Source organism: Schistocerca americana, chromosome 5 (genome assembly GCF_021461395.2).
Source record: "Schistocerca americana isolate TAMUIC-IGC-003095 chromosome 5, iqSchAmer2.1, whole genome shotgun sequence".
Classification (NCBI taxonomy): domain Eukaryota; kingdom Metazoa; phylum Arthropoda; class Insecta; order Orthoptera; family Acrididae; genus Schistocerca; species Schistocerca americana.
In genome coordinates this window covers 519,109,578-519,123,763 of record NC_060123.1, presented here as the reverse complement: position 1 = coordinate 519,123,763, position 14,186 = coordinate 519,109,578, and the positions used below count along the sequence as shown (strand labels likewise).

Here is a 14,186-nt window from a genome sequence, read left to right as displayed (position 1 = left end):
CTTTCCAAAGATGCTACTGACTAAATATGACCTCAGTACATGCTGGTGGTGCCATCTCTTGGACTTTGCACAGACTTTTCAAACGCCCTCTGTTTGTTACTTCTGGTTTAGTATTTGAGTTCTTGAATATTCATGACACATCAAAACTGTGTGCCTGGGCACGTTTTGAAACAGGATTCTTGTCTATCTTCTATCATATGGTTGACTGTCTTGCAAAGATAATATGATAGCTTAAAAAAGAGTTTGGAATGAAATAAAATATTAAAATATGTAGTTGTGGACCGAAGCTTGTCTTAATCTGTGAAGGAAAAACAGACTGCTGACCTGGAAGAGTACTGTCCATGAAAACCAGGTGACTGGGTTTCAGTCTCATATGTAGTTTTCAGACTTCCTGAAAATTCAATAATCCATTCATGTTTTGGGCATAATATTCTGAAACTACTTGGTACTTTGTGAGATAAAAGTACTATGACAGTTAGGTGGGCGGTGAGAAAACTTGAGATTTCATGGTTGAGTGGCTGCTCATAAGCCACACGTCAAAATGCCAAATGACATCTTGCTTGGTGTAAGGTGCGTAAACATTGGACAATTGAACAGTGGAGAAACATTGTATGGAGTGATGAATCACTGTACACAATGTGGCGATCTGATGGCAGGGTGTGTGTATGGAGAATGCCTGGTGAATGTCATCTGCCAGTGTCTGTAGTGCCAACAGTAAAATTTGGAGGTGATGGTGTTATGGTGTGGTCATGTTTTTCATGGAGGGAGCTTGCACCCCTTGTTTTGCATGTCACTATCACAGCACAGGCCTACATTGATGTTTTAAGCACCTTCTTGCTTGCCAGTGTTGAAGAGCAATTTGGGAATGGCGATTGCATCTTTCAACACGATCAACCACCTGTTCATAATACACAGCCTGTGGTGCAGTGGTTACACAACAACATCATCCCTGTAATGGACTGGCCTGCACAGAGTCCTGACCTGAATCCTATAGAGCACCTTTGGGATATTTTGGAAAGCCGACTGTGCCAGGCCTCACTAACCTACACCGATATCTCTCCTCAGTTCAGCACTCCGTGAAGAATGGGCTGCCATTCCCCAAGAAACCTTCTAGCACCTGACTGAACATATGCCTGCAAGAGTAAAAGCTGTCCTCAAGGCTAAGGGTGGGCCAACACCATACTAAATTCCAGCATTACCGACAGAGGGCGCCATGAACTTTTAAGTAATTTGCAGCTAGGTGTCTGGATACTTTTGATACATAATGTATAAATTAATGCAGATGAGTAGGAAAAACAAATGCATAATGTTCAGATACAGCACTAGCAGTGTCCTACTTCACACAAACACATCGTTTAAATATCTGGGTATAATGTTGCAAGGAGATATACACTGCAATGAGAATATGAAGAATGTGGTAGTGAAGGCAAATGGTCGACTTCTGTTTATTGGGCTAGCGCAACCTGTCCTTGAGTACTGCTTGAGTATTTGAAATCCATACCAGGTTGGATCAAAGGAAGACATTGAAGCAATAGTAAGATGGGTTCCTAAGATTTGTTACTATTGTGCGTGTCATGTAAGGCGGCGGCCCAATATTCAGCCTTTCTGCGCATCCCCCTCCACTAGTCACTGGCAGCCAACAATATTCATTCTTCTTCAGAGTGGCTAGCAGAGAGTTACAGCTAGAGAGTGAGAATCTCGCTCCTACACGCTGCGCTGTTGCCGCACTTCGCGACCACCAAATTATTCATTCTAATATCAATTATTTTGTTTCTTTTTTTTCTTGCAGCAATATAGCTGTGAATGTGTATTTTGTAAATATTTAACTGCATTTTTTAAAAAAAGGTCAGGTGACAGCAATAAAAGTGAAGAGCTTTACAAGCAGGCGAGGCAAATTATTTACCACATTTATAACTTTTTCAAATGTGAATTTAAAAGCAGGTCTCTGCTGTTGACACTGGAAAACACAAGAACAGACTCCAGAACCATGTGGTGTCAAAAAGAGAACTGTAAAGAGACTTGTAAAATAAAGTGTCAAGGCTGTAGGAACCGTAGAAACAGTTCGTTTCCTGTCGCCTGGAAAGCACTGAAATCGCAAAGAACCTGTAACACAAATGGATAGTTTTAACAACAATATTTTAAAGTGCTCCATGTGAATGATGAATGCCCGACATAACAAAAATGTGTTACAGTTATGTAGGCTTCAATGGTAAGCGCTTCATCAGGTAATGAATTTTAAAAGACGTTGATTCCAGATGTGTTAAGAAGAGAGCTTTTAGTTCAAAGAAGTGACATAGGTGCAGCATGAACTATATCCCATATAAAGATTCACGATACACGAGGAAGAGGTAGTTCAACAGCGTATTACCTTGATGAAAGATGGGTCAATTAGAATCATTCCAGTCTTCTGGAAAATGAGTGATGGTACTGGTGGTTTTAAAATTCTCATACGGATAGGTTTTCAGATAATTATTCTGCATGCTGACTCTTCTTCTGGTTTTATTTCTAAGAATAAACTTGTATTTACATGCAAGAAAAACAGCAGTGATTACTATTCGGCAATGAACACTGTCAGTTTCATGACGTGATTCACAATTCTTGTCTATCTTGTTTCAAAATCAGTCATTGCCAGTTCTAATTCAACTGTTATATAGAAAACATCAAGTACAAATAGCAGAAAAGCGGGTATTTTCCCCAGCTTAAAAAAAAAGAATACTAAGCACTGCATAAACCAAACTTGTGCCAATCTCCTGCAGCTCGTTAATTTATACTGTACAACTCATGTGACAGAACGTACAAACTTGACTTCCTTGCACGCGAACTGGATCACACAGTTTTGCACTTACCCACATACCACTGGCATTGTAGTCCCCTGGAATTCATTTGGGCATTTTAAGGCTATGTGGGAGAAAAAACAAAACATTCAAGATAACATACAGTGAATTGCTTGTGCATGAGGCAGTAGACAATGAGGCAACAAACAACATCCCACCGGTAGTGTGGGCACTGTCTGTGTGGCATGCTGAAAAGCTTCAGAAAGAAGAAATTGACAGGAAAGTGATGATGGATATAAGCCTTGAACATATTATCGTAAATTTAAAATCAGATTGCTCAGAAACAGACTCAAATAGAAGTGACGATGGTATTACAATGTAGACCAGAGGTTCCCAAACTTTTGTTTGTCATGCCCCCCTTCTGCCGAAAAGAGAACTTCCAGGCACCCCCCCCCCCCCTAAAAATAGAGAGATTTTTATTAATTATCAAGAAACTATTGAAAAATTTGTGATGGTGACGTCATGTAACATGGTGGGCTGTTAATGTATCGAGTCGCAGTTATTACGTCATTAGTCTAGTCTAGTGATTATAAGTCACTCCTAAAGTAAAGAAAGTCCTTGGTAAACAAGGAAAAATATTTGCAACCCTTTCAGATTAGTGGATGCGGGCCATTACTTTAAGTTGAGTGTAGCTTATCACTTTAACTCATTATCAAAAATAGTCGCTCAGTCATGGTGTTGACGAACATCACTGATTTGTACGCCTATAGCGCTCCCCATTGTCATTGCGCATAGGTTGGCATTTATGTCAACGACGACAGTTACCAAACGGCGACAAAGGTCCAGTTCACAGAACCAGACAAAAAATAAAAAATACGTTTTACGAAATAATTTTGCAGACTACACAGAACTTTAAAAAATATGAATAAAACAACTTCTTTACCTTGATTACATTCCCTTGTTGCACACCATTTCTTCACAAGTATACGATTTTAGGACTACTCTTCGCTTTCCATATCTAGGATAAACTTTCGCTGTGTCTTCACCCAGAAGAAATACTATTATTAGTTGGAATAACATACCACACGTAACATCAGAATCCATAAGGATCACTCGCAGTATTTATATTTAAATCAGATTCACTATGTTTATTTTATATTGTTTCTTAGAAATAGTTTTTTTATAATTTTACAGTATTACCTACATGTAAGGATAGTTAGGAGGAAAATAATAAGTTCTCTTATAATGTGACGTATTTATTATTAAAATATTATTTCCACAAACATATGGCAAGAAAAAAATAAATCAATGTGAAGGATGAGCTTGCATATTTTTTACAAGATTTTGAATTCTTCGCTGAATAGTAGTAACTGCGCAACGTAAATCATTGGCAATACTGAGTTTGCTTCTAAGCTTATTTTTTATCGCCACTACTGCTGAAAATGCTCTTTCGCACAAATAAGTGCTTGAAAATAGTAAATACAGTTTCAGTGCTTGTTCTGCTGTGCTGGGATACACCGTGAGATATTTCACCCAAAATAAAGGCTTATCCATCTTCTCAAAGTCATACTTCGCTGCAGAATCATTTTTAATTTCTAAGACATCCTCTTGTAGTCTGTCTGGTAACACATCCACGTCAACGTGAAATGGATCCGTCGCTAACCTATAATAAATTTTATCATCACAACTGTTAGGGAACCATCGTTCGAATTCATCAATGTGGTGCTGCAAATGGTTCGATATTTTACTCCTAGTATTAGTATCCTTAAAATCGGTTTGAAATCGGGCTTCTTCCAGGATTCCAAACAATCTGGGAAAGCAGGAATAATTGCAGGCTAAAATTTTACGTTTCCATAGTTGGAACTTACCAGTAAACGCTTTGATGGCATCCTGATGAAAAAATATGTTTGACTCTCCACCTTGTAATTTCAAATTCAATGTGTTTAAAGACTCGAAAATATCTGACAGATAAGCCAATGCAACATGAACGCCGGGCTTGCTAAATTCCACATACAATTCAGTTTATTGGTTATTTTCCAAAAACTGGATCACTTCGTCTCGAAGTTCAAATAATCTTCCTAGCATATTTCCTTTTGAGAGCCAGCGTACTTCTGTATGAAATAAAAGTGTTTTATACTCTGCTCCCAAGTCTTCACAAAGAGCCATAAATAACCTGGAATTTAACGCACTCTTTTTAATACGATTCACGATTTTGATGCACAGTTTCAAGACATCATTGAGTTCCTTTGGAAGTGCCTTAGCTGCCAATGCTTGACGGTGTATTATACAGTGGATAGCAGAAACACTAGGTTTTTTTCTGACCATCTGCATGAATCCTGATCGACATCCATGCATTGATGGGGTGCCGTCTATGCATATGCCTATCAGTTTCTGCCATGATAACTCATTTTTACAAAAGAATTCAGAGACGGCTGCCATTATATGAATTGCTTTTGAAGTTGTCTTTAACTCTGTAGAAAACAGCAACTCTTCTTTAATTGCTTCATTTTCTATATAGCGAACGAAAGCTAGCAGTTGGCAACAGTTCGTAACATCAGTACTCTCGTCTTAACTGTATTGCGAAAAACTGCGATTGTTTGACTGCCATAACTAATTGATTTTGTATGTCTTCGGCCATATCATCAATCCGACGTTTCACAGTATTGTCAGAAAGCGGTATCTGTGAAAGTTTTTGTTTGCTTTCTGACCCAAGAACAATATCAGCAGCTTTCGACAAACAGAGTTTGACTAGTGTCTCTCCGATAATATGACTTATCTTGGTCTTTGAAATAAGTAGCGATAACTCATACGAGGCTTCCAGTACCTTTTCTGATGTCTGAGCGAAGGATCCAGCAGTATCCAATTATCACATTTTGCAGCAAAAAATTCCTTCGGCTTCTCTTTCAATGCACCATGCTTTTCCCACAAATGGCGTTCCAGACGAGAAGGTCTGATGGAATCATTGCTCAATACCTCATGGCAAATAAAACATTGCGGCTGGTCAACACAATTTTTTTGTATAGAAGCAAAACCGTATTTGATATAATCATAATCATACTTACGTTTTTTCATGACACTCATGGCAAAGTAAAAAGAAAACAAGAAGTTAACAGTATAATTTTGCACTAACACAGATTTTACTGAGGCACAACTGTGAAAGATTCAACGCGATTTCAGCAAAATCCAATACATCAGATGTGTCAACAACTGCAAGCAACCAACTGAAATAAAGGAAAGCTACTGTCGTCTGTCGGCACCTCAGATGACTGCCTATGAGGAGTGGGGCGAAGAACGGGGAAGCCTAGCCGCAGCACAGGTAGTCAGTGCACTGTCTGTCTGCGACCTGGTGGCCGAGCAGGCCTCTTGCTGGGAGAAATTTCATGGATACACCTCACACATCACTGGAAACTGTGCACAGTGCCAAGCAGTTATCTCTGTACTCATACCAAAAGAAGCCATTGTTGCAGCAAAGAACGTGCAGTAATTTCAAAAGAAATTATGCCGTATTTCAAAAAGGCAGAAGAAAAATAACTGTTTTGTCAGATAAGTAATCCGAATTAAAGAGCTGTAGTACTGACCGTTCGAAAAAAAAGTAGCCTCAATAATGGATTTCATTCTCTAGCTAGCTGGGTTATGTTTCATTGTTAGCAGTCACGACAATGTTTCCAGAATGGTATGAAGTACTCTGCTCAGAACGAACACTTGTACTAGTTTCGCATTCACGTCATGCACATTTTTCTGGTGACAAAGGGCATGACCCTGGCGTCCAAATTACGAACCCGCCAGTTCATTTGAAGCGTATACAGTATATTAAAGTCACTGTAATCGCATCACATGGGGATCCGCGGGTTGACAGGGTAATAAAACAGCATTTTTGCAGTTCCGCAGTATAAGTGATTATTACTCTGATGAACATAGTCTACTACCGCTAAAAGTTATAACATGATTACGTTCAGTTCATGTGTACAAATGTACGGAATAGTTAATACCTGACTTTTTTGTTTTCCAGTTGTCAGAAGTAAGTTGTTTACAAATCTGATATATTAGAATTAACGCATATCGCCTTCGTAATTTTGAGAGTTTCTGTGTGTGACATTCTAAACGTGATCTTCAAAAGCTGTACGTTCTAGGATAGGTTATTTAGATAGGATTGCGGGAAGTGGGACACCAAACGATTGCATTTAGCACCATAATCTATCATTAATACCTGCACATTCATTTTTATTAAAATGTCGATATTAAAAAGAAATATTAGGTTTATACCGCTAACTCCACCCGCGCCCCCCTTGCAACATAATCACGCCCCCCCCCCCCAGGGGGGCGCGCCCCCCCAGTTTGGGAACCCCTGATATAGACTTTGGAACAAAGTAACAATATTTCTTAGTTTTAAAGACTCGTGGTTTAAAAGCTAGGTTTGTCAACATATCAGTTGCATGCATAATCATGAGAACTCCCTAGCCTTTTTGATTGGGACTTTGTATCCTTTCAATTATACACACTATAATGTTCAACATATTGCCCAAGGAGAAGTTAAGCTTCTCCCACCATGTTGTAAACCTCCGTCATTTTCAAGGAAAGAACTGGATAAGGCCCTAAAATGACAGTAACTGCTACTTGTCGAGATATCAATGGTTTTTGATGTTATCGGTCAGATTCCCTGGAGTTATTCACAGATGATGGTTAATTGTTTGCTTGTCTCTCACTGTAATATCGAACGTATTAGTTTACACTCATAATGCCCATTAACAATGACTGACCATTTTTATGATAGTCTTTTCTACCACTAATTCTTTTTTACACGCGGTGATTACACCTATCATCAAACACACACACCCCTTACATATTTTTAAAAATTCTATTGAGGAGAAGTAGTTGTCAAGCAAATATAATAATTTCGGTTTGTGTGTGAAGTTAATTTTGTTGTGTATTAAATTTTTACTTATAATGCAGTTCAAATCACAATAAATGGTAATTATTGCAATCAGTTTCAATGTCGTTTTGAGAAAAATTGTACTTCACATCTTCACAAAGCTGTGTCAGCTGTTGTCGCCTCCCGACATCATGCAGAGTACCTGTGTGGAGCAGTGGACATGTCGTCGTCAAGATGTGAATTAATATTTCTCTCCTGACGATTTACCAAAATTGGTTTTAATATTTATTATTCCCTTATTATTCCCCTCATAGATTTGAACGTATAATACAATGTAACTTAGGCAAACGAGCCTGACTGTCATCCACAGCAACGCATTTCAGCAACGTGGACTTCGTTTGCCCGCTCTCTGCTGCCGCGCGTATGCAGTTCTCATCCTCCCATGCTTCCTTTCCACTCTGCCTCTATGCGCAGAAGCGCCATCCTAGGTGGCGCAGGTTTCAGTAGGTTCGAACAACATGCCAGTGTTACAGAGATGCTTCATGGACTGAAGAGATGAGAGTTCAGATGGAGACAGTCCTCTTCCTTAGCTCTGTTTGTGAGTGGAACAGGAAGGGAAATGACTGGAAGTGGTATGGGGTACATTCCACTACATGCCATACTGTGGATTGCGGGGGTTGCTATGTAGATGTAAATGTAGACGTGGATGTTAGGTTAAAAGGCAGAGTGAAAAAAGTGATCCAGCCAAGATTTGATCCTAAAACAACATGCTCTACTGCTAGATCACCATATCAGATCCAAGTCTGGTCATGCCTGCTGCTCTTTCAAGTCACTGCTGCTCTCTCTCGAGTTGCGGCGACAGTTCACTAGGTGGTAATCTTATTGCTTTCACATGGTAGCTTTAATTTTCCATCATCAGACAATTTGGATGAAATATTTATGAATAATATATAAAAATCTTCCTTGTGAATCAGTGTATCTGTCAGTCAAAACTGTATCAAAATCCCTATAGCAGTTTCTGAGATTATGGTGTTCTAAATTAATCGTTGAACTATGTCACTGCCTTACATAGCTGATAATCAGTTAGCATGGCATTACTTCTACTTGAAAGCAGCCACATTGTAGGTACACATTAATATTTAAAAGAAGAAGACGAAGAAGAAGGAGACTAGAGAAAAAGTTGTAAGATTTGCTAGGAAAAATAGATTAAAACAATAGTTCCTTGCAGTAAAGTTTGCCAAATTTGGATTAAAATAGATGATACTGACCAATCTCAATATTTTAAAAGCACTGGTTTTGATTCCAATAGTAAGCAGTACATATCATAATAATATGAGCAAAAAATCTAATAGCATACAAACTTCGAAGGGTTGTACACTTACTGCTTCAAATCATCTGCTTCACGCAATGCTGATCGAGGAACATAATCAGAACTTTTGTTTTCTGGCAGTTCCTTCAAATTCTCTTCCTGGGTCACACCATCATCATCATCCTCCGGAAACTCCTCAGTGCTTTCATCTTCAGAGTCAGGGCTTGTTTCACGAGATGATCCACCTGAAACAACACATATCTGAAGCAACAGACAACCAAGATTCTACAGCAGTTATCAATTACTACATGGGCACTAAACAGTTGCATTCCTAATTTAAAGGCCAGTAATAAAGGAAATGAACTGCAGAGCAAGAGGACAAAATGTTGCTGTTTTCTTCAGTCCAGGTGGGATGCAGCTCACCACACAATTTTCTGACAAGTCTTTTTGTACCTGCTGCACCATTATCCATTTGTATTTGCTTACTGTATTTAAACCTTTGTTTCCCTTTACAACCTCCTCCCAAGTCCTTATCGCATTTTCCTGCATAACTGAGGTGACTGTTTTGAGGCCTTAGAATGTGTCCTACCAACTGATTGGTCAATTTATGCAAGTTTGAATCAGAACTTGTTATCAGATCTATCCATCTATTTTCAATATTATTCTCTGGCGTCTCATTTCAAAAGTTTATATTTTCTCCTTATGTCTCCTGTTCATCACCCATATTTAACTCCCGTATAAGGCTACACTCCAGACGAATACTCTCAGAAAAAGGTTTCATACGTAATACTTAAATTTATATCTGATGTTTAAATATTTCTCTTTTACAGAAATAATTTCTTTGTTGTAGCCAGTCTGTATTTTATACTCTCTCTACTTTGGCCATCATCAGTATTTTGATGCCTAAATTGTTGATGTTTATCTTACAATCTCTTCTCAAGACACTATACAAGCCAGTCATTTGTTCTTCCCCATCATTTGCCATCTCTGATCAAATTAAAATGTTGTAGGTAAACCTCAAAGATTTTATCTTTTCTCCCTGAACATTACTTCCCTTTCCAAATTTCTCCTGGTTGCCTTTACTGCTCATTCAGTGTACAAATTGAACATCATCTGGGATAGGGAACAACTCTGAGTCAGTACCCTCTCAACTACTGCTTCCCTTTCAAGTCCTTTAGTATTTATAACTGCAAACTGATTTCTGTAGAAGTTGTAGATAACTTTTTGCTTCCTGTAATTTAGTCCTTGTGCCTTCATAATTCCAAACAGTTACTTCCAGCCCAAACTGTTTACAGATTTCTCCAAATCTACAAATTTTATAAACATAGGTTTTTCTTTCTTCAATCTATCTTGTAAGATTAGTCACAGGTTCAGTAACTCTTCACATATTCCAGCATTTCTTTGGAACTCAACCTGATCTTCCCCAAGTCTGGCTTCCACTAGTATTTCCACTTCTATATAAATAATTTTTGGTAGTATTTTGGAACCATTGTGTCCACTCATAATATCATATGTCTCATCTCATCTACTTCTTTATTTTATTTTTAATTTTCCTGTATGCAACATTTATATTTACCATAATTATGAATGCTTTTTCAGCTTTGCATTTATGATCTACCTCACCTTACCATTTTTCCCTTCCTGTCAAGTTCGATTTTAAATGTCTGTATTTCCTTTTGTGTGCTTTATCTGATACATTTTTATATATTCTTCTTTCAGCAATTAAATTAAATATCTTCTGTTATACAAGGATTACTGCTTATCTTTCTACCTGCTGGACCCTATGCTGCCTTCATTATTTTATTTCTCAAAGCTACCCATCTATCTTCTATTGTGTTAATGGATGTGACCTTTTCAAGCAATTTACATTGCTTAGTCAGAAAGTAGCAAGTATTTTTACCTGTTTATGTGCAATGGTTACATTTGTTTATGATGAGGGTTAACTGCCATTCCTTGCACTGTTTGTCAATCTTCTGCACGTCTTCCTCCATTTTGCTACAATTTTTTAGGATTGAAACTTCTCTAATCATTCATGGACAACCTCATAGGGATTTAACAGTTACCCAATAGGTTATTTATATATTATGTGGTGAACAGTAATGGTCCTGTACCAATCCCTTCGATTGTATCTCTAAGCACTTTCACGAGTGGGGATTTCTCTGTGTTCAAAATGAGATACTCTGTTCTATTTATTAGAAAGCCTTCAGTCTAGTCACTAAGTTGGCATGATTTTCTATGAGAATGTGGTAGTAATGAGCATAAGAGTGGGTGTCGAGTTACTGGAAACAAAGTTTTCTTTCTGTATTTACTATTATTATTATTATTATTATTATTATTATTATTATTATTATTATTATTATGGATATAATAGAGGGAAACATTCCACATGGGAAAAATATATCTAAAAACAAAGATTATATGACTTACCAAACGAAAGCGCTGGCACGTCGATAGACACACAAACATACACACAAAATTCAAGCTTTCGCAACCCACGGTTGCTTCGTCAGAAAAGAGGGAAGGAGAGGGAAAGATGAAAGGATGTGGGTTTTAAGGGAGAGGGTAAGGAGTCATTCCAATCCCGGGAGCGGAAAGACTTGCCTTAGGGGGAAAAAAGGACGGGTATACACTCGCACACACACACATATCCATCCACACATATACAGACACAAGCAGACACATTTAAAGACAAAGAGTTTTGAAAACTGTTGGTAATGAGGATCACGCTGTGGCGGAGATTGATCACCCTGTGGCAAGGTCCTGACAGTCACAGAGGGCGGGCCTATTAGTTATAGGGAGCTCCAACGTTAGGCGGGTTATGGAGCCCCTCAGGAAAATAGCGGGTAGGTCGGGGAAGAATGCCAGTGTGCACTCGGTGTGCTTGCCGGGGGGTCTCGTCCGTAATGTGGAGGAGGCCCTTCCGGCAGCTATTGAATGCACTGGGTGTGACCGGCTGCAGATAGTAGCACATGTCGGAACGAATGACGCCTGCCGCTTGGGTTCTGAGGCCATCCTTGGTTCCTTCCGGCGGCTGGCTGATTTGGTGAAGACAACCAGCATCGCACGCGGAGTGCAAGCTGAGCTTAATATCTGCAGCATAGTGCCCAGAGTCGATCGCGGTCCTCTGGTTTGGAGCCGTGTGGAGGGTCTAAACCAGAGGCTCAGACGACTCTGCGACTATAATGGTTGCAAATTCATCGACCTCCGTTATTGGGTGGAGAACTGTAGGGCCCCCCTAGACAGGTCAGGCGTGCACTACACACCGGAAGCAGCTACTAGGGTAGCAGAGTACGTGTGGCGTGCACACGGGGGTTTTTTAGGTTAGAGGGACCCCCCCTTGGGCGAAACGATAAAATACCTGACGGCTTACCAGAGAGGACATTATCATCGTTGATAAAGAACGTCCGTCCTCACTCAGAGACCAAAAACAGGAAAAGTTAACGTAATATTGGTAAACTGCAGGAGTATCCAGGGCAAGGTTCCTGAATTAGTATCTCTTATTGAAGGAAATAGTGCGCATATAGTATTAGGAACGGAAAGTTGGTTAAAACCGGAAGTGAACAGTAACGAAATCCTAGACACAGAATGGAATATATACCGCAAGAATAGGATAAACGCCAATGGTGGAGGAGTATTTATAGCAGTAAAGAATTCAATAATATCCAGTGAAGTTATTAGTGAATGCGAATGTGAAATAATCTGGGTTAAGTTAAGTATCAAAGGTGGGTCAGATATGATAGTCGGATGCTTCTATAGACCACCTGCATCAGCAACCGTAGTAGTTGAGCGCCTCAGAGAGAACCTGCAGAACGTCGTGAAGAAGTTTCGTGATCATACTATTGTAATAGGGGGAGACTTCAATCTACCAGGTATAGAATGGGATAGTCACACAATCAGAACTGGAGCCAGGGACAGAGACTCTTGTGACATTATCCTGACTGCCTTGTCCGAGAATTACTTCGAGCAGATAGTTAGAGAACCAACTCGTGAAGCTAACGTTTTAGACCTCATAGCAACAAATAGACCGGAACTTTTCGACTCCGTGAATGTAGAAGAGGGTATCAGTGATCATAAGTCAGTGGTTGCATCAATGACTACAAGTGTAATAAGAAATGCCAAGAAAGGAAGGAAAATATATTTGCTTAACAAGAGTGATAGGGCACAAATCGCAGAATATCTGAGTGACCACCATCAAACATTCATTTCTGAGGAAGAGGATGTGGAACAAAAATGGAAAAAGTTCAGGAACATCGTCCAGTACGCCTTAGATAAGTTCGTACCGACTAAGGTCCAAAGCGAGGGGAAAGATCCACCGTGGTATAACAATCATGTACGAAAGGTACTACGGAAACAAAGAAAGCTTCATCATAGGTTTAAGAGTAGTTGAATCATAGCTGATAAGGAAAAGCTGAACGAAGCGAAAAAGAGCGTAAAGAGAGCAATGAGAGAAGCATTCAACGAATTCGAACATAAAACATTGGAAAACAATCTAAACAAGAACCCTAAAAAGTTTTGGTCATATGTAAAATCGGTAAGCGGATCAAAATCCCCTATTCAGTCACTCGTTGACCACGATGGCACCGAAACAGAGGACAACCGAAGAAAGGCAGAAATACTGAATTCAGTGTTCCGAAACTGTTTCACTGCGGAAAATCGTAACACGGTCCCTGACTTCAGCCGTCACACGGACGCCAAAATGGAAAATATTGAAATAAACGATATCGGAATTGAAAAACAACTGCTATCACTTAGTAGCGGAAAAGCATCCGAACCAGACGAGATACCCTTAAGATTCTACAGTGATTATGCTAAAGAACTTGTCCCCTTTCTATCAGCAATTTATCGTAGATCGCTGGAAGAACGTAAAGTACCTAGCGACTGGAAGAAAGCGCAGGTCGTTCCCATTTTCAAGAAGGGTAATAAATCAGATGCGAATAATTATAGGCCTATTTCGCTTACGTCAATCTGTTGTAGAATAATGGAACATGTTTTGTGTTCTCGTATTATGACGTTCTTAGATAATACAAATCTCCTTCATCATAACCAACATGGATTCCGCAAACAGAGATCATGTGAAACTCAGCTCGCCCTATTTGCCCAAGAAATTCACAGTGCCGTAGACACTGGCGAGCAGATTGATGCCGCATTCCTGGACTTCAGGAAGGCATTTGATACGGTTCCGCACTTACGTTTAGTGAAAAAAATACGAGCTTACGGAATATCGGACCAGGTT

General features: G+C 39.3%; 1 protein-coding gene across 4 annotated transcripts in view; it reads right to left on the bottom strand.

The window, feature by feature from the left end:
• LOC124616726 (cytosolic carboxypeptidase 1-like) overlaps positions 1-14,186 on the bottom strand; it is a 514,069-nt gene that overhangs the window by 342,901 nt on the left and 156,982 nt on the right. For all 4 annotated transcript variants that reach the window (XM_047145088.1, XM_047145090.1, XM_047145089.1 and 1 more), the window contains exon 10: positions 9,027-9,198. In XM_047145088.1, coding sequence (XP_047001044.1) covers positions 9,027-9,198 — 172 coding nt within the window. The remainder of the gene's footprint in view (positions 1-9,026; positions 9,199-14,186) is intronic.